Source organism: Mugil cephalus, chromosome 20 (assembly GCF_022458985.1).
Source record: "Mugil cephalus isolate CIBA_MC_2020 chromosome 20, CIBA_Mcephalus_1.1, whole genome shotgun sequence".
NCBI lineage: Eukaryota > Metazoa > Chordata > Actinopteri > Mugiliformes > Mugilidae > Mugil > Mugil cephalus.
The window spans coordinates 13964365-13984856 of NC_061789.1; the positions used below are offsets into that span (position 1 = coordinate 13964365).

The window sequence follows — 20492 nt, forward strand, 5'->3', positions numbered from 1 at the left end:
ACGCAAAGGGCGACAGCTTAGAAGGCTTAAGGCCCCCAACATGACGGGCCTCATTTTCTGGGATCAGGGAGAGATTAGGTCGGTTAGGCTGTCGCTGAAATTCTGACACTGGCTGTCTGGAGAGCAGAGCCGACGGTTGGGTTTGTGTTGTTATGGAGAAGCAGGGGTTCATGGGTAACGTTTAGCACATTCCAGACAGAGGCCAGAACCAGTTAACCCAAAGATGTGACAATGGGATTTGTCTAAAAATATGACTTGTTATAGCTTGGTTTTCTTGGGTCCACAGATCAATCGAAAACCTACAGTCTGATGTTGAGATTGTGTAGTTCTTCTGGCATCTTAAAGGCATGATTGTAACTTTGATGCAAATCTCTCACGGCCTTCTCTGTATTTTGTCTCATGTGTTGTGTCTAGCTCTTTGAAACATTAATGCGCAAATAATGAAGTAATTTGAAACCATCACTGGAATTCAAGAAACTATTTAACCAGGTTCAATCGCATTCAAACATATGGCAATGATTTTTGCTTTTATTTGCTTTTAGTAATCTGTGTGTTGCCCCGTAGCATGGTGGTCCACCACTTTGGTTACAGCTAAAATCTCTCTTCCGTACAATTCTGCCAAATTTTAGCATTTTCACTGTGAGCGCATTAGCTAACTGACTAGCATAGGGCTAGAAGCTAGCATAACTACAGACCCATGCTAGGTTCAGATTGCTTATTTACAGTGTGCCATATCAGGCGATTGGACCACATGTTGATCCCCAACTAATCCTAACTTAATAAGAGAACCAAATGACTACCAAATACAGTGCAAAATAAGTAAAATCCAATTTTTAGTCCATGGGGTGCATAAAAGAGAAGGTCTGGGTTGTCTAGTTTATCTTTCTCATGAAGCTAAATGGAAAAATACACAAAAAACTCTGCCAGACTTGTCTTTTTGTCAGGTGTCCATGATGTAACATCTATCCATCCATTGAATGAATAACTGACTGAATAATCTCAAAAACCACCCCCTAAATTGCTACACCAACTGGAAATCTTTTTTGTTGTTGTTAAATGTTTTGTTGGTGTCATACGCAGAACCATGGTGGGTCTACATAACCTAAAACAAACCTGCTATAGCTATCACTGACAAACTGCATCTCAAGTAAATCGGTATAGTTTACACACATGTCTAAATTTAATTTAATCATAGTGGTCTTCAGGCCAGAATGATTTGACTGACTGTATTTTATTCGAGTTAATGTGCTGGGTCATAAGGAGAATATTTCATCTTTGTGGCAGTTTTTTTGAATATTCTACTTTCCTGACAATCATAAAGCCAACGAGAAGCCAGATCCCAGCTAACGAGGCCAATAATGAATCCATTTTAAATCCTTATCATAAACTGTAGAAAGATTTTCTACAGTCCACGATCCTTACAGTGGGTTTCTATTAGCGTGCCAAAGCCAATATGTGCTTTAGTTAAGAGTGTGACTAAAGTGTGGAGACAGGGTTTACTGGAAGCTTTGATTTTCTTCTATTTCCAGCAGCACGAATGGATTATCTCTGGCTTTTGGACGGTTCTGGTCACACAGAATAGAATATTTGAAAATGTCCATTTGCACGTGAATACTTGCATGGCTGCCTTATTTTTTTTCTCATTAAAAATTAACCAAAGAAATGTTCATTTCCTTTCTATAGTGTGTGGTTAACAGAACTGAAATTGTGGTATTTAATCAGTCCAACATGAGTGACCCAGCGGTTGAGTTTTCTTGGTCTTGAGTCATACCAGTAGTAGAAAAACACATAACGCTCAAAAATTTTCACATAGCAGGAGTAAAAATCAGTGTATGGTTCCGATGCAATCATGTTGTGAAAACAGGTCCTTATTTGTTCTTTTACGTCAGATTCACATACGTAAAATTAAATATTTTTCTTTATTTCCCATGTTTGCATTCCTATCCGTTCTCTTCCTTTTTCCACATAAACAGCCGTTTGGATTAAATCTAAAATTGTAATTTCCGCATCTTCATCTCCTCACAGTGGAAATTATGGTAATACAGCGAGAAATAAGTGTATAATCTTGGTTATTTCGTCAGGCCGTGCGTCGCAGACAGCCTAATTGGTGCTGATTTAATAGCCTCGTAATGTCACTTGAAGGTCTGGCAACAGCTGCAAGAATAACTGTCTGCGGGGAGACATGCGCGGCCCGAGCAGGCCGACCAGCCGGGGGACTACACGGACCCTTCTGTCCAATTTCAACATGGCACCAAATGCGTGTGTGGAAGTTCGACTGTGATGAGGTAACGAGATGTTAACTCGAGGGTCGCAGGAGAAGAAAGAAGAAACAGGGAGAAAATCCCTTTCAGCTGCTTGTGTGCGACACAGACCCAAGACTCATTTTGGTGGAAAATAGATCTGACGACGGATGCGTCCACACAGGATTAGAGGGGTCAGGAGAAGAGACCAGACAAGAGAGCACGGCTACTGCAAACCACAGGCTCCTTTCCTGGACACAGATTAAACCCAGCTCTCCTCACAGATCCACCAATGTGTGACGTTCCTGAGGCAAAGCTGCTGCAGCAACAAAGGAAGCAAGTGGTAAACTACGTTTAGATTGACAGCGCGATCGATCGGCCCGCGAGTGGGCCGTCTGAGGGAGGAGCTGGCGGTCCCTGGAGGCCTCGCAGATCAATCGTGCCGTCAGTCCACAGGCACTTTAGTTCTTGTTTTCACACTCGCTGTAGTTTGGATTTAGCAGCAGAAGTAAAAGTATGCACAAACTATGACCGAGTTATATTAGTATAGTATAACCTGTATCTGGCTATGTGGGGCCTGTTTTATAACATAAATACATATTTAACTTTCTTAATATCTACACATCTCTCACTATTATTCTTCAGGTTTTGCACAGAATAATAAAATTCGATTTAACATCCTACATAGTGAGCTTTAGAGGTGTTGGTAAGAGGATTTTGTTAGCTTTATTGACACTGATTCCAGACTTGATGCTAAGCTAAGCTACAGTACTTTACTGCTAGCTTTCAGACATTAAAGTCTCTTTTCGTTGTAACAACAAATCAGCCCTTGTTCTTAGTCCGGGGTTTATCACTGACATGGTGTCTGAGCCAAATGCAAAGTGTGGCAGAAATCCATTCAATTGTCAGTATTATCTGGAAATGTTCATGAAAGTGAAATTCACACCAGGCAAATAAAATAGTTGTGAAGTACCTAAATAAAAAATCAGACGAGAAAGCTTTTTTAAATAATCAATCCAGAAATCGGTTCAGAGCTGGAAGGCCTCTCTCCTCCGCAAATGAGCCCTATGTCTGGCCGCGGAGAGCTCGCCGACTGCTGTGTTTGCCTTTCTAATCCGACTTCTAAAGGAGGAACAAAACAGGTGCGCAGGCGGAAAATATATTAATAAATCAATACCGGCTGTTGGCAAGATCGCAGCTCCTCTGTGTTTTACCTTAAATAATAAATTATATAATCACAGTTCTGTTAAAACACACTGGAAGTAACAAGCCTCTTCCAATGAACAGCAAAGCTTAAAATGATAATATCAGTCTGTGTTATGGAGGAGCTCAGTATTTATTCAGATGACTAATAAGATAAAAGAAAAGTATTTGAAAGTAAATCTTCATCAGTAATTAATCAGTCTGAAGGAGAATCATTCGCTAAGCATGGATAAAAAGATAAATGTTAGCAGCCTCCCGTTTGCTTTTATAGTAGCAGAACATGTATAAAAACGCTGGAAAACCTGTCGATCGAATCGTTGTGTCCGAACATTTGTCTGGTGCTGACGATTGTTTTTCTCTGGATATTCTAGAGATATCAATGCATGAAAATCAGCAGTTTTTCCAGAGCAGCCAAACACCTATTCCACGTTTAAAATCACTTCAATCAACTTTTCTCACCAATCAGAAGCTCGGTTTGAACTTGAGACACTGAGTCACTGCCATGTGATTAGCTAATTAAATATTTGTGTTTGTGATTATTTGTGATTTTGTAGACAGTTGAACAGGCGTACCTAATAATGTGGCCAGAACGGGGAGCCTCGGTCACATTATGATACAAAGATAAGAGTCGTTTACTTTTAGGCTAATTGAAGAATCAGCTGTAGTGTAATTTATGGTCTCACCACTAGGGGTCTCCAGAGTACGACCTTTTTGACTGAGCAACACTCCTGATGAATCGTTTATTGCTAGTGTGTTTAAATTAAGTATTAAATTATTTCAGTGAAACCTGGATGTCTGTGAAGTACAAAAGAAATCCCATGCATACCGTAAATGTTTTTGGGGGTGATTTTATCACAAAATCTTGAGCTCATTAGAGTTTCTTTAAATGTTTTCAAGAATTTCTGTCCATTTAGCTGCAGTGTGATGGGTCTCATGTATAATCGGGGAGAAATTAATATGACAACAACAAGCGGCAGAAGGAATGTCACTGCAGACATATATCTTCATATGATAGTGTATCCAAAATAAATAAAAGGCCAATCAATATAAGAGGTCAGTGGTGAACAGTAACACCTGAGAAGAGAATCTGTCAGTCCATGATGGAGTTTAACGGGCTGCTGCTCATTTTCTCATCTTGTACTTCCTCATGTGCGCTGCTATTGAGGTGGAGATCTCCGCGCTTCTCTTGTTCTGCCCAAAATAGTCCACAAACTCTCCATCAGGCCCCACGAGGTACATGATGATCGTGTGGTCGACCTAAAGACAAGAGAGGATAAGGACAAATACATGTTGAAATCCCGGAGGCACCACCTTTCCACTGTTAAGATTTGCAGGTTTTAACTCACAATGTAGTCATTGTCCTCATCTTTTGGTCCTTGACTGTAATAAACTCTGTAAGCCCGGGAAACCTGCTCAATCTGATCCAGAGTCCCCGTCAAACCAACCAGTTTCGGGGAAAACTCTGAAAGATATGGCATAAGATTAGACGAAATAAAATACAGACAAGATAGAAAGGCAGAGAATTCTTTGTAAATACACGCGCCTCAATTAATCTGATTCACCCGTCTTGCTGAATCATAGTTATAAAAACTCAAAACCTACATTCAGACATGGTCGTACCTTTAACGTATACAGCCATGGCCTCCGCCGTGTCCCTGTCCGGATCGATGGTGATGAGGAGGGGAGTCAGGTTAGGTAGAGTCTTTATGCTGTCTGTGGAAAGACAAACACAGACCAGGCGTTTAGACAAATGAGGACATTATACACATCTTATAGTAAAACTGAGTTTATCACCTATTTCATCCACCACTTCAATCATTTTCTCCAGTTCATCTGGACAGATGTCAGGGCAGTGAGTGAACCCAAAGTAGATGAGGATCCACTGGCCGAGGAAGTCCTCGCTCTTGGTGGGCTTCTTGTTGTGATCGATGAGAGAGAACGGACCGCCCAGCGCCGGCTTCCCGATCGACTTGTTCCTCTGTTTTTCAATCACTAAAATTCACAATCATCACTGTTATTAATTAACAACTTTATCAACTGTTTCAACACAAAAATAATCTTATTTAAATATAAAAACACGTCCTTTATTCGCCAACTTGTTTTGCTATCTGGTATTAAACAGTGAATACTCACATTCTTCCTTTTCTTTCTTGAAATATTTCATCCCTCCCAGCAGAGCTCCTCCGATAGCAAATGTTATGGCTAAAGATTTCCACGACACAGGCTTTAAAGATAAGAAAACAAAAGCATGCAGGCACAGTAATGTACATTTTTCATACAGCAGATTATATGTGACTCATGCAATTTCATGTTCCTTTTTTAATTTTCCTGAACAAGACCTTTGAATTATCATGTTCTTATGCTACTAACAGGTGCACTTAAGTGTTTCCATCTGATGATGCCTGTGTAAGATGTTTTACAATGTCTGAGAACCCTTAAAACTGGGCCAACGTTTATCAATTAATCATAACAGAATTTGTGCCAGTTCTGGCAGGTTTCAGCTTCAATATTTAGATACGCACCCCTGACTTCTTAGGCTGATCCTTTGATGGCGGTGGGGGCATTGAGGAAAGCCTTCTGGAGCACTGTTGGTTCAGCCATTGTGTGGTTCTGCAGGTGTGACTTACATTCGCCTGTTTGCAAAAGATCACAGAAAAAAAAGGATAGATGGAGAGACAGGTGGAGTAACTGGAGATATCTTTTGAATTATTAAGTGTTTTTCGGTTTGCATCCCAAAGTCATTGGCTGTAATTAGTGTTTAGTTTTAGGCTTCTCTCATAAAATGTTCAGTGGTACAGATAAAAATAATAAAATGGTAATTACACGATGATATAAAAGTATGCCAGATTTCTAAATGGAGTTTGGTGCTGATGTTGCTAGCTTTGACCTACCAGGTAGCAGGGAACTCTCCGCGGTGACAGCGTGTGTGTCAGTCCAGTTTCTCTCCGTACAACATTGTGTGCGAGCCTGACGCTTTGTGTCTGCAGAACCTGATTATGAAACAACCGGCAGCCTAGTCTGTGATATAAGACACTCAGGGACATGTTTGTACCTTGACAGAACCACTGCAGCAACAAGGAAGCTGCCGCAAGTTCGGTTATTAAACGTGATAACTTAAGGAAACTACGGCATGCAAACTACTGGTCTCGGATCAGTTCTCCGTGTTCGTCAATATTTAATATTGGCCATTTGAAATTGAAACAGCTGATCTGAGGTCGGTCAGAAAGAGGCTGCTGTTATACACAGGAAGTGACGTCATCATGAGCGTCTTCTTCTTTTGTCTATTCGTTTGTTTGCTCTCTGCTGCCACCTGGAGAGTGGAAAAACCTTATACACAAAAACAGACGACAACTGTTTTACGATTCAGTTTATTATATTTTATATCATTTAGTTCAGAATTACACATTTATTTAACTTATACCAAAATTAATTTTATAACACTGGTGGAAAATAATGTAAAAAAAAAAAAAAAACCACGTCAGTATACCTGACATATTTTTGGATTCATTAATTCTTCAAAAGCAGCATTCTCGGTTCAGGATTTTCAGTCAAAGAACAAAAGAAAAATGAACGTTGTATCAGGAAAGAAGTGGGAATTTAAATAGCAGTTTTACAATGTGACGGCCAGTTCAACCTCAGCTCCTTATTGATGTAGTAGTAAAGCCAGGCCACAAAGGGGAAGACTGTGATGGCAACAGCTGTGGAGACTCGGCACATCCCGACAGGAGCTCTGATTGGCAAATAAAAAAAATAATAATTACAAATAATTATTTTATCAACATAAATGAATAAGGGATGGTTGTAGTGGAAAGGGTGGTAAAAATAAAGATCTAATAAAGAAAGTTAGTTTTGTAGTTTTATTTTTAACCTTACCTTCCAGAGTGGCGACACAAGAGAAGCCAAACAATTGTCAACAAGAGACCAGAAAATTCTCTGCAGAAAGTTGACAGAAAGGTTTTCACAATACTTTTCATTTAATTTTTAAAGCTTCCATAATAAGAAAAATATGCAAAAGATTCAGATACGGTGAGACGTAGGCTACCTGCCCTCCTCCTGTTGAAAGACCTGCGTGATTTGTTCTTTGTAAAGTACCCATCCTAACATGGTAACAAACGCGCTGGAAATCATCACATGGAGATCTGCAACACGCCTCCAGGGCAAAGTCTCTGTTTAATGGAATCAAACAAACAATGCAAATTAGTCAAATGCAGAAGCCATGCACCAAAGTGAGCTGCGCATGCACAATAAAGCCACTTGATGGCGCTATCAACACTAGCGAGTATGCACAGGAGAGTTCAGCGACTTGACAGTGTGGAAAACAGGAAAGGAAACTCAATGCAAGTGACCACGTTCAGAATACATTCTTGTAATTAATTTTTAAAAGGCTAATTATCTGCCAAAATGACACTGATCAACTACCAGTGCAGATCCAGACGTGTCTCCTTACCTGTCACATGAGGCTTCAGACCAACAAATACACACAGGACTGCTGGAATACCATAACCAACCTGGAACATTAACTAGGTGTTACTAATGCAAAAACACACGCAATCTCCGATTAGAAAATTACATGTGAATTGAGTGCAAGCTTACCATCCACAAACCTGCGTCTGGGTCATTTATCTACAAAGGAACACATAGAGTTACTGATCAGAGTTCAAGTGTTTGCCGTGAACGTGTTTACACGATAAAATATTCACCTGTACGTATGATGCAAGAGCGAAGAACAAAGACATAAAAACGTTGCAGATTTGCCAAATGACACAAAGCCATGTCTTCTTCTCCTTACAAACTTCTCCCATGGTTGTGTCTTTCACCTTTCACTTCCCCGCCCGTGTCAGCGGGACGTCAAGACTCCAGAAAGCAGGCGCACTTACCCACCAGTTTTTAGCCTGATACAACGAGTTCGCTAGGTATAAACGTCAGCTTAAAAGTTCACTGAATTGTTTGACAGTCGACGACTATTGTCTCTCTAATGTTATTATTATTATAACTATTATCATTTTAAAACACGCCACAAGCGGATCATCATATTCAGAATTAGTGTTGCACCGTAACGTTGCATGATTGACAACAAGGACACAGTCATTTTATTACAGTCATACTTTTAACATTTTATTTGATAACGTTATTGTACAATGCCGAAAGAAAGCTCATATACGTATATATGTGAATAAGATGGTTTGAAATAGGATTGTTGCTGCAATGGACGTCTAGGTCAATGAAACGAGCGCACATTTTAAAGGCTGCAGAAGATGAAAAACGCAAGGCAGCGATATAATTTCCGGTATGTTTTTCTAAAATAAAATCCATACATCCTTAATCTCGTAATGCATGAATTGCGAAATGCATTTAAATTGGTCCGAAAAGAAAACAAAAAAGAAATGGGATGGAAGTGAGATGGATGTATGTGTTTAAGAAAAAGCTAAACCTCGGATGACAAATCTAAGCGTCGTGGTTAATTGACTAGCCAATCGTAATTTGTTTTACTTTGAAATAAACCACGCAAAACATCCGGTTCTGTCTCGGCTAACAGCTGCTAGCGTGTGGCTGTTTGGGAAGCTGTGTGTGGGTGTTGACATGTCAGTGTCACTTGGTCAGCTGATTGCGGGTCGTAAAGCCTCTTGGCTAGCCAGTTTAGTTAGCCTAGCTTAGCTGGATGTTTGTTTTTGTCAACGTTACTACACGGGCGGCTGTCAACGCAGCGCAGACGTTTTAAACATCTTAAATAACTTGACGCATTTGAAGTTCTTCCACGGTCGCCGTCTGCTCGTTTGGCGGCGTGAGGCGAAGCTGCCGTCGGTGTAGCCGTAGTAATTATTGCAGCAGGGAGGGAAGGAGTGAAGTTGCTCTCCGCGTCTCTGCATTGCAGCCCGGCGCTGCTGATGGAATTCAAACACACAACAATGGCGACTCCCAGCCCCAACAACCCAACAACACCTAGCAGCAACAACGCAGGGTCTGCGGCGCTCCTCCACCACCAGTCCCAGTCCCAGCACATCACAACGATGAGCAGCATGCAGGGTAAGTGGGAGGCCAAGAGAAAATATCCGCATGAATCTAGGGGATCGCAGACTGCTGCAGTGAAGGTTAATGTTAGCAGGGCTAGCCGTGGGAGGCTCAGGCTACTCCCAGGACTGAAAAATCCTCCCAAGAGAACGGACCAGCGCTCCCTTATTTCCCATGATCGGGCGTACGGCTTGTTCATTGTCCGATTTTTTCATCAGTTGCGAAAAATAATTAATCTCTTATAAATAAACAAAAGCATTTAACGTCATCCTTTGCCAGTTTGTCATTTTGGAGCCCGTTATCCCTCGCCATTCCCCTGATCAAATCTTACCGAAATCCATTCAAAATTCTTTGAATTTTAGATCTGAGCAACATTTCAATTTGTCGGAGAAGCCAATTTAAAAAATCTTTTCCTAAATATCACAAACCGAAAAGACGCACCGTTCCGCATAGATCAATTAATTCACCATCTCCTCGTGTCATTGCAGCACCCTTCATACTCAAGAGGTATCCCACATAATTACAGTGACACATGTTAATGATGCATATGCCGAATTCATGTGAACACCTTCACGATTAATAATTTGTATTAAGTCACATTGCAGCGACTGCGCGCGGTTCCAAAAATGGAAAACCAAACGAGATGGGGAAGCTTAAGCTTGGATTTCAGTACATTTCCGCACACTTGTTATAGATTTATTATGCAGTGGATGTATGTGGTGTTACAGATCGCCCTCCTGTTTCTGTGGCGTAGTGAAACCCGAAGCTGCTTTGTCGTGAAACATCTAAATCAGGCATCAGCTAAAACCAAATGCTCATGACAGTGCTGTGTTTTTGTACAAACGCTCTTCTCGTTTTAACTTTCAGAGTCCAACACCTGCTGGAGATGTCAGAGTGAAACAGGTACCTACACGCTTTATTGATTTAACAGATCTGAAGAACTAAAGGAAACACAATCTCCACACTTGTCTTGTGATTTTGGTGATTTATTTATGTTATTTAAGCCACTGCTTTACGTCCTTAATGATGATGTAGAATATAACTCGTGGTGGAATTAAATTTAAATAGTCAGTATAACTGAGTTGCATGTTGATTATGTGTCCCTGGTAATTTCTGGTCCAGTGAAGTAGATGCTGTTTTTATTATGCACAACGGTAGTGATAACCTTTATATTTAGAATCTTCTGATGGCATCCCTGTTTTAATTCACATTTCCCCTGACCATGTTTCATCTTTTACCTTTAACGCTTCTAACTATTGATTCCTAACTCCTGACATGATGCCGATCGATGGTGAGCTATCCCAAGAAAAATAAATATTTACCTGTCTTCTTGTCAAAGCCATTTCCTAATGATGGCTATCCATACATCTAGATCCCCCCCCCTTTTTTTTATTTATTGTTATTATTATTATTATTATCATTTTTAACCTTCGGGTTTTTTTTTCATTAACTGACACTTCATCAAGCTTGTAGCTGTTTCACAAACGCGTGTGCATGCTGATGCATTGACCCCTGGGAAATGCATTTAACCTGTGATTGAATGCCCTGAGTTGTTTGACAGCTCAGCAAAGCAAGGCACATTTCTGTTATCATTTTTTTTTTCCTTTTGAGGGTGGGGGTCAGCAAAGTCAAACGGACAGGGCAGTCTCTTGAGGAAAACGGCCTAACAAGATGAAATATAACGAAAAAGTAAAAGCTGTCTTCTCACCTCTAGGGTTTCAGATAAACCTGTCTGGAGCTCCCCCAAGTAAGCCAAACCTCTTTTGCTTCAGCACCAACAGTTCTCATCCCTTTGTTTCCGCCTGACAGTCTGGTATGGGGGAGTCTGTCCTGCTGTTCTCAACTAATCCAAAGTCAAAACTTCTGACGGGTTTGAGAAGGCTTGTGCCTCTAGCTGAAGTTTTTTTTTTTTTTTTTTTTTAAGTGCTCAGATACCAGGATACGCATTTGTTTACCATTTCTGTGCCGCGCTAAAAGCCAGGGTGTATCTGCTCTCATCGGCACAAGCCCAAATAATTCAGAGCTTCCATTGATATTTTGGCACAAGGCCCTCTCTGGAGACGTCACCCCGTCTTGTCTTTTCTCATTGTGTAGAGAATTAATAATGGAAGCTCTACTGCAGCGTTTTTTTGTTTTAGTGTGAAACTAACAATCAGAATTAGTGCTTGTAGTGGTATCACGTTGCCTTTTGTTCCCCACTTGGTGTGTCAATTTGTTTTTTCTTTTTTTTTTTTGGCATGGGTGCATTTTAGCATAGCACTTTCTTGTCGAGACAAGGCACACACTTAAGTTGTCACTTCGAGAGCCGTTTTTCCGCGGAAGCCTATTGGAATTCCGGTGCATTCTTGTGGTGTTTTTTGGGTGGAGCGAGCCTGCCCTTCGATTCAAGGTGAAATCAAAGCGGCCGGCCCCGAGGAGCAGCATGTTTCCGTCCAGATATACGCTTTCTTATTTTACTTCCCCTCTCCTTGCGTTGTGTTTAGCTTTGGGTTTGTGTGTCTGCATCATGAATGTAGGTGTTTTTTTAGCAGCATGCTACGTATCTTGTGTCTGCACCAGAATGAAAGGAGTCGGGGCGCGCTGAGTCCCCCCAGAAGTACGTTAACAGTGCGGTGCAATGCCAGTCTGCTGTTAACATGCTTTTGGATATTTTTCACAACTTTATTTATACAGTATTTGCTCGTAAATGTTTTGGAATTAGAGCTAAAACCATAAACGGCTCTCTGTAATGAAGAAAAGCACCTCTTTGTCTTTAAGACATTATAGTCACTCACTAATGAGTAAGGAGTCCTGCATTAGAGAATAAATCCACCCAAGAACTGTGGAAATTTCTTCAAGGTGCTGCAACAGCACAGCTGACCTTAAACGGAAGATCAATTGGTTTTTCCCAAAAAATACAAAGCAGCTAAAAGGGGTAATCTAGTACTGTCATTCATACATGTACTGTAATAAACTGGCACATCAAACATAGTCCTAATATTAGCTTACCTTCTGTGCTATTGAATGACGAGCACTGTGACATCATGTTGTCGTTAAGGATGAGTTAGTGTTGCAGAGTGCACGTGTTTTTCACTGTCATCAAAATTCCTTGAAAACACCTAAACTAACTGTGTTATGTCATATCACATAAGGCAGCGACGCACCAAGCCCGTGGTTGGTGATTTTTCAGCGTTGGGACGTCCCACTGCTCTTCCTGCTTCCTCTTTTGATGAACGCAGCTTTAAAAAAAAAAAAAGGCGGAGGGGGGGTTAAAAACAGCTGACCAGTGTCTCACTCAAACTGGAGAGCATTTGTTGTGGACTAATTTAATTGCCGTATTAATCCTGATTTAGTGCTGGCGTAAGCATCTGGAGCAGCAGGACGGTGTATTTAAAACGAGCTGCAGCGCTACGTGGCAGCGGTGGGGCTCTGTGGCACAGAGGAATAAGACTCGTAGTGCTTCATGTTCTTAGATTTGATGACAGTGAAACAACTTTACACAGCAATAACCATTCTTTTACTAGACTTTCAAAAGGTCTTCGGTGAGTATTTGTTGGGAATATGGCCGACGTTCGGTGATGCAGAAGTTGCCTTGTTCTGTGGAAAGCATGACTTAGATGGGTTTGAGTGAATTTGGATCCATATGCCCCGTCTCCCCCCTCAGTCCTTTCTGTTGTCTCGTTTTATGGTTTGTGTTGCTTTCACTCACTTATCACCCTGACCTTTCACCTGGGATCGGTTTGCACTTGCTCCGTCTCCCTCGCCGTCGTTTTTTCCAACCTGATTAACGTTTCTCCTCCTCTCCGCTCAGGTAAACGCAAAGCTCTGAAGCTGAACTTTGCGAACCCTCCGATCAAACCCACGACTAGATTCACGCTGAACACGGCCGGGCCGCCCTTTCAGAACCCGCACATGTGAGCGAGCTCCTCCCTCCGGGTCCGATTTTAAATCCGCAACAACCGTCCCCGTTTTCTTTGTATTTAGCCGCTGTCTTCTTCGCCCCTGCTTGGGGTTTTTGTCAACAGAGAGAGGCTGCGAACGCACAGCATCGAGTCATCGGGGAAGCTGAAGATCTCCCCGGAGCAGCACTGGGACTTCACGGCCGAAGATCTCAAAGACCTGGGCGAGATCGGACGGGGGGCTTACGGCTCCGTCAACAAGATGGTGCACAAGCCGAGTAACCAAATCATGGCCGTCAAGGTGATGGTTTGCTTTTGCGTCTGTGGAAACGAACACGGGAACGGTATCCGTTACACTAAGACTTTTTTCTTTTTTCTTTTCTCCAGAGAATCCGTTCTACCGTTGATGAGAAGGAGCAGAAGCAGCTGCTGATGGACCTGGACGTGGTCATGAGGAGTAGTGATTGTCCTTACATCGTGCAGTTTTACGGTGCTCTGTTCAGAGAGGTGAAGCCCGCTCACGTTCATATTTGCCTTGTGTTGCGTTGATGTTGTTTTCCCCTCAGCAGCAAGTGACTGACTTCCTTGTGTTTCAGGGCGACTGTTGGATTTGTATGGAACTTATGGCTACCTCGTTTGACAAATTTTACAAATTTGTATATTGCTCACTAGACGACGTGATTCCAGAGGAAATATTAGGAAAAATAACATTAGCTGTAAGTTTTGTTTTATTAAACCCATCCTTTGCATTCAAAAATAAGGTGTCTGATTACCAGCTTTCCCTCTAAACTTTTCTTTTTCTTCTTTTTTTCCTTTTTTTTTTTTACAGACTGTGAAGGCACTTAACCACTTAAAAGAAAACTTGAAAATAATACACCGAGGTAAGAGGATACCGGGCGCTTTACATTTTATTGCTTGCGTGCTCTCGACTCACCGGCTGCGTCTTTTCACTCTTCGCCCAGACATTAAACCGTCAAACATCCTCCTGGACAGGAACGGCAACATAAAGCTGTGCGACTTTGGCATCAGCGGTCAGCTGGTGGACTCTATCGCCAAAACCAGAGATGCGGGCTGCAGACCATACATGGCGGTAAGTCACACGGTCGGGGGGTTTAGCCGCGGTCCGTCGACCACCGGCCTCCCGCTCCTCGTGACTGCACTCGGGGGTTTCGTCGTTGGGCTCCATTTGTTTGAGATCACATATTTATTGCCCTCCAAAATAAAAGACTCTCTTGTCCCTCCCTTTTCTGAATCCTGACCATAAATGACCTCAGAGAGCGGGAGAGAGAGTCATAGATTACAACTGTTCTCCGTAGTGAATCACACAATTCAGTAAAAGAGGAGGCAGATAAGAATCAGGACAGGTTTCTTGACATCATGATGAAGAAGCAGTGCGGATGAGCTGAGTAAGACCTGGGATAAAAAGTTTGACCTTAAAAGGTCCTGTATGTGGTTTTATGTCATTTCAGTTCCAACAAACGCATGCACAGTTTTTCTCGCCATTTTACCATTTTTACGTTGTATACAGTTTATCTACAAGTGAGAAAAAAACAACCTTTGCCTTAGTGTCGCCTTAAGTAGTGCTTAGCGTTAACTGAGATGTCAGAGTAACACTTAATAGACCAAACACTCCATTATTTAATCTAGTAAACCATCACTGATGCACTGGTTCTCACCGTCTCTCCCCCTCCTCATCGAGAGCGTGTTACTGGTGAGCAGCCAAACGTTTGGCCGTTGGAAGCAGTGATCTCATCGTGGCATCATCACTATAGGTTATTTTTTGTCGCGGGGTTACATCAGTCGGGAGCACCTTCCTCTCTCTCGCCCCCTCCCCCCCTGGTGTCTCCAGTGCAGTTTCCATTCTAAATTTGGTGAGGCACTATCAGCGCCCACACCCAGCCCTCCGAGGAGGCCGGGGCAGGGCGCTTCATTCATGACTCCACGGCTTTGAAGCGGGAGCTTCCCGCGGCCGTGAGCTCAGAGCGCAGGAATCTCGGCCCCCCCGTTTCTCGTTTCCAGCTGGCACGCGCTCCAGGTGTGTGTGTGATCGGCGTGCTGCCGGTTCCTGCAGGCTTAGCGACGTGGACGGACGGCTCCCGGGCGCAGCTGGGCGACTTGACGTATTGTTTAGATATGTTTAGACGACGTGCTCTTTTAGCTCAGGCTGCAGTCAGGTGCTGGGTGCACGTGGAACTCAGACTTTAGTTTCTTTTTTAACGTGTGCAAAATAGATGGTAAATACACACAGGGTATCTTGACTCTGATGGGGTTTGAAATAGCGGAATCCAAATTACCCACTGAATAAAACTGTAATTCTTTTTAGGGATTAAAATAACGACTAAGATCAATTATTCATTCGTTAGCGGTTGATCAAACTCACAAAATTCCTCAGGGTTTAATTTAGTTATTTCATTTTTTTTTTTTTAAAAAATGGATGCAAATTGTAGAGGCTAAATATTTGACCTATTATTCATTCAGTTACAGTTGACACATTATTAATCATTTCCTAAGTAATGGTGTTTTACAGACTAAACTCCTCCGGTCTTGGCAGATGCGTGCGGGCTCTGTGCAGCAGTCAGCTGCTGCTCCCTGAAACCCGTCAGAACTGCAGTCTCTCTCTCCGCTGGGTGACATCAGCCTCTAATTCGGGCCTGTAAATGGGCCAGCGAGGTGCTCCCTCCTCTCAGCGCCGCGGCGGGAGACTGCCGCAGCCCTCTGACACACTTGGTTACCGCATCTCCTCCGTCTCCGAGGCTTCGCGGTGAAGCCGGGAGGGGAGGTTGTGAATGACGGAAGCGGCCCTGGAGGGCAGGAATGAGCGCGGTGTCGGCTGATGGCATCTTATTTTGCAGGTGTAAACATGCCCGGAGGTGATGAGCTGCTTTGATATTCTCTGTGGCGAACTTCTGTTGGCAACACCTGCATCTTACAACCTAGAATCAATTTTGGCTTAGCCTTTTTTTTTTATCCCTGTTGTATAGTTTTTGGGGGTTTCTTTCTGGTGCTGCATAAAGATTTGAAGGTGAGGGGGCTTTAAACGCAGCGAGCAGAGTGACCCCTGGTGGTGTGTGAAATCTACAGAAGACCTTCTTTTCTGTTTATTTTCAAACCTTTCAGACATATTAACTTCTGATTAAGGCCTCAAAATCACAATATAAGCTTATACTCAGATTTTTTTAGTAATGTTTATAAGCTTTATTCGAGAACCAAGTTGCTTCAGTAGCATGATGACAGTGATTTAAATCATTTTTTTCCCTCAAAAACACTGGTGTTTATAACATTTTGTAGATTATGATGAGCTGTACTCATCTTACCTTCTCCTTGAACTTCATTCAAAATGTTTTTTGTGAATCCATATATTTATATGTGTTGCCTGTTTTCTTTTCAGCCGGAGAGAATAGACCCCAGTGCTTCCAGACAAGGTTACGACGTCCGCTCAGACGTCTGGAGCTTGGGAATCACACTGGTGAGTTGCAGCTTTAATTCGCTCTCTTTGCGTGCCAGAATGATGTTGAGAGATTGTTCTCCCATAATGTTTTATTAAGCATTTTGCTTTGCAACATTTCAATCAATGAAATGAGCAAGTCTCGAGTTATGTGAACGTGCATCACACAGAATAGATACCTGAGGTCGATCTGATAAATCAAAACATGGCAGAGCAATAGTTAATAAAACATTGTGGGAGTGGTGCAGTTTTTTGTTTTTTTTTGCACTCGACCTATTAACCTGCTTCACCAGATGGTTTCTAATAACATCTCAGAATTGTTCTTGGAAACTACCAGGAAAAGGGCTGGTTTTTCAATAAAGTACTAGACAAGTGCCACAGACTGAACTCAACAATCTAACCATCTATGTGTCATATGCCTGCAAAAGGAAACTGTTCTCGGTGTTTTTTTAAAAAAAAAATTCCAGCCTTGCAATCTTGCGAGAATCTCTCTCACAATGTAAGTAAGGTGTCATAGCCCACAGTAGAGGCTTCCAGAACCTGATTCCTTTCAATCAGTCCGTGACCCTTTTACTCTCGGTGTTGTTGAGCTGTCTGAAACTCAAGTTCTTCTTGTTGTTGTGTCAGATAAAATCTTCGGCTGTCACTCCAAAGCCTTGGTCTTCCAGTCTCTGCAGGAGCAGCTGGTTCTATTCTGAGATTTTACCTGAAGTATCAACTGAGAGCACATCATTTTATCAAAAATTGAAAAGCTACCAAACACTTAATTTACATTTGTCTTGCATGCACTCACAGTCCACACCTGTGCATGTAATTCTGTTGGACTCATGTAAATAGTTGCAGTGACATATTAGAAGATTGCGATAGTGTGATGGCTAGAACCAGATCTCTTCTATGAATAATCATGTGGATAAGGTCCTTTAACCTCCCGAGACCCTGCGTCCTCATATGGGGACATGAAGTTTTAGGCTTTATTGCAGCTTATTCAGCTTCATTTAAACCCATTGTCCTCACTAGTGGATGATTTAGTCTGCCATCTAGTGGTAGCAAAGGTTAAAACTTTTATGCTATTTATGCTTTTAGTACTAGTTTGAGTATGTTATAATATAAATAATGAAATAATACCAGTGTCCTCATACGAGGACATTGTTTTAGTTTTTTTCCAAAAACTCGTACTTTCTTTTTTTAGTTTTTAGACATCTTAGGTCCTTCTAATCCTGAATACTGTGGATAAATTAAAAATGCATGCCAAATAAAAGCTCAGGTCTCAGGAGGTTAATCTGGTCCTTACACCTGAAATTGCGTGATGCCTTCCTGTATTATATTCTTTTCATATTTATGATCTCTGTTCATCTTGACTGCGAATCTTCTGTGCTGCTTTCCTACACAACATCTTCTGCGTGTCATTTTCACCCTGACTTGTTTGATTTATCACACAGCCATATTCACTGATGCAACATATTGTAAATGCCATTTTAAATCAATTTTAGGACTAAAACATGTGCACACTTCAATCTAATTAAAGTGCTCAATACATAGGTAAAGTGTTTCAAACTCTGGCAAGGATTATAACTTGCAGAGCTGCATTTACTGTAGAAAACAAAGAAGCGCTGCAGACTGATTTCTTGTACTTATTTTGCCATTTATTTTACGTCATCATTATTCTCTCACTGCACAGTCTGACTGAACCTGTATAATAACACATTGAGGGCTACAATTATATCTGTTATAAGCATCTGGCTCCGTTTGACATGGAATAAACCACCTTTAAGCACCTTTACTTAGTAGGACGGCATTAAACCAGAAGTACGCCAAATAAATTATTCATATTGACTGGGCAGTAGCGCTTCCGTTACTTTTGTTTTGCAAGTATTTTTTCAGGATAGACTCCAGAAAACACAGCAGGTAGCTGTCCGTAATACTTTTTCCACTCCTGATCTGTCTGGCTTGCCTTAAACGCATCGTGTTATTTCAGTACGAGCTGGCCACAGGACGGTTTCCCTACCCGAAGTGGAACAGTGTGTTTGACCAGTTGACGCAGGTGGTGAGAGGAGACCCGCCGCAGCTCAGCAACTCGGAGGAGAGGCGCTTTTCCCCCAAATTCATCGCCTTTGTCAACGTGTGGTAAGTCCAGACAGCTCCATTATTTTACTTATGTCAGAGTATTCAGCTTTTTTTTTTTTATGTGTGCTATTCTGCCCCTTGGTGGACAAATAGCTGAACTGCACTCAACAATGCTTCTCATCTTTTCTCCAGCCTTACAAAGGATGAATCAAAAAGGCCAAAGTACAAAGAGCTACTGGTGAGTTTACGCTGCTACGTGTTGAAGGCTTCTTACATTTAGTTTTGAGCTTGTATTGATGCGCCGCTTTTTTTTTTGTTTTTCCCCCCACTCCAGAGAGACCCGTTCATTCAGATGTACGAGGAGCGCTCGGTCGACGTCGCCAGTTACGTCTGCAGGATCATGGATCAGATGCCTGCTTCTCCCAGCTCCCCCATGTATATGGACTGATAGCAGGACAAAGCACATCACTGAATATACACCACTCTGCGACAACAAAAGACAACTAAATAATCAAAACGAATCCTTGTGTAAATTTGCTTGGTCCCCTTATTGCCGTGTTAAAAGAGAATTGTAAAGCCTGAAAAAAAAACAAGCACCACCTGCAGTAAACGTGGTGTTGATTTCAGTCATGTCTGTGTAGTATATTAACACACTTCTGTTTCTCTCTTGTTCACAGACGCACAGTCACTTAAGTATAATAGCAGCTGAATCTATCAATCATAATGCATCTCAGTGATTAGTAACAGTGATTTAAAAAGAAAAAAAAAATAACCTGGAACTTGTATTTATAGAACCAGAATCATCTTTGATTTGGAGACCTACTGGAATCATGCTCTTTGTGAATTGTCCCACCTCTTCCATGTACGTGAATGAAAGCATTGTGTTTGGTATCTTAATGGAAGTGTGCTTCTCTGGGTATAAAGCCAAGTGTAGGTCGTCAAGAGTCATTACCTGCAGTGCAGTCAGCTCTCACTGCAGTGGACTCTATGCTGATGTATGAATAAAGAGAGAGAAAGAGAAGAGAAAAGGTGTGTTGTGTCACTTTATTTCTGACCAGAAATACAGAATGTGTGGATTCTGATTATTCTTTTTGGAAAATATATGACTCTTATCCTTCAGTTTTTCCACCAGCTGTTGGGCTGCAGAGATTTCTTGCATCCAGTGTCATAAATCAGCCCACCGCTTATTAGTGATGTGGAGGTTGGTGGTCTTTGCGAGAGAGTGATAATTAGTATTGCAGGGTACATACCTAATTCTTAAACAAAATAAAATGAGATGACATTTTTATATTTAAATATTGCCACTTTGGTGCATATTCAAAAAAGATCTTTTGTTTTTATCAGAGTTTATCACATTAATATGGTAATTAGCCTCCTCAAGTCATCACATTGCACAGTTTCTGGTGTGATGGTGTGTATTTTGTGATAATATTACAGATATTATAAAGAATATTACTTGTATTAATTATCACGTTATAAGTATAACGTTCTAATCAATAAACAGTTTTTCTTTTCATTCTTAAATATGTTGACTATTGGGTTTTTGGGGTTATTTTACACAGATTCCTTAAAAGCTGAACGTGTAACTTTCTTCTATTTAGGTTTTTTATTTCGTAGTAGTTGGTTTACTTCCTGTCTCCGCCCCCCTTTCTG

At 41.6% G+C, this 20492-nt stretch overlaps 3 protein-coding genes across 7 annotated transcripts; 1 reads left to right on the top strand and 2 right to left on the bottom strand.

Moving 5' to 3' along the window:
• Positions 1 to 4275: 4275 nt before the first annotated feature.
• Positions 4276 to 6633, bottom strand: LOC124997224 (protein SCO1 homolog, mitochondrial). The gene is made up of 7 exons (XM_047570785.1): positions 6335 to 6633; positions 5966 to 6076; positions 5577 to 5667; positions 5238 to 5435; positions 5064 to 5156; positions 4790 to 4905; positions 4276 to 4700 (listed from the first exon to the last, which is right to left on the bottom strand). Exons 1-7 carry the CDS (start codon positions 6485 to 6487, stop codon positions 4566 to 4568), a joined length of 897 nt encoding a protein of 298 aa, XP_047426741.1. The 5' UTR covers positions 6488 to 6633; the 3' UTR covers positions 4276 to 4565.
• Positions 6634 to 6795: 162 nt separating this feature from the next.
• On the bottom strand, positions 6796 to 8336 carry tmem220 (transmembrane protein 220). Its single transcript, XM_047571959.1, has 6 exons — positions 8144 to 8336; positions 8037 to 8066; positions 7891 to 7951; positions 7486 to 7609; positions 7317 to 7376; positions 6796 to 7173 (listed from the first exon to the last, which is right to left on the bottom strand). The coding sequence occupies exons 1-6, from the start codon at positions 8243 to 8245 to the stop codon at positions 7041 to 7043; spliced, it is 510 nt and encodes a 169-aa protein (XP_047427915.1). The 5' UTR covers positions 8246 to 8336; the 3' UTR covers positions 6796 to 7040.
• Positions 8337 to 8990: 654 nt separating this feature from the next.
• On the top strand, positions 8991 to 19867 carry map2k4a (mitogen-activated protein kinase kinase 4a). 5 transcript variants are annotated; one of them, XM_047571954.1, is made up of 13 exons: positions 8991 to 9467; positions 10320 to 10355; positions 11167 to 11199; positions 13243 to 13345; positions 13457 to 13631; positions 13718 to 13837; positions 13927 to 14046; positions 14160 to 14211; positions 14293 to 14420; positions 16719 to 16796; positions 18751 to 18899; positions 19032 to 19077; positions 19174 to 19867. In XM_047571954.1, the coding sequence occupies exons 1-13, from the start codon at positions 9329 to 9331 to the stop codon at positions 19285 to 19287; spliced, it is 1293 nt and encodes a 430-aa protein (XP_047427910.1). In that variant the 5' UTR covers positions 8991 to 9328; the 3' UTR covers positions 19288 to 19867. The 5 variants fall into 5 exon arrangements, with proteins under 5 accessions (XP_047427910.1, XP_047427911.1, XP_047427912.1 ...); XM_047571955.1 differs by lacking the exon at positions 11167 to 11199; XM_047571956.1 differs by lacking the exon at positions 11167 to 11199 and having other exon boundaries at positions 13255 to 13345.
• Positions 19868 to 20492: the final 625 nt, after the last annotated feature.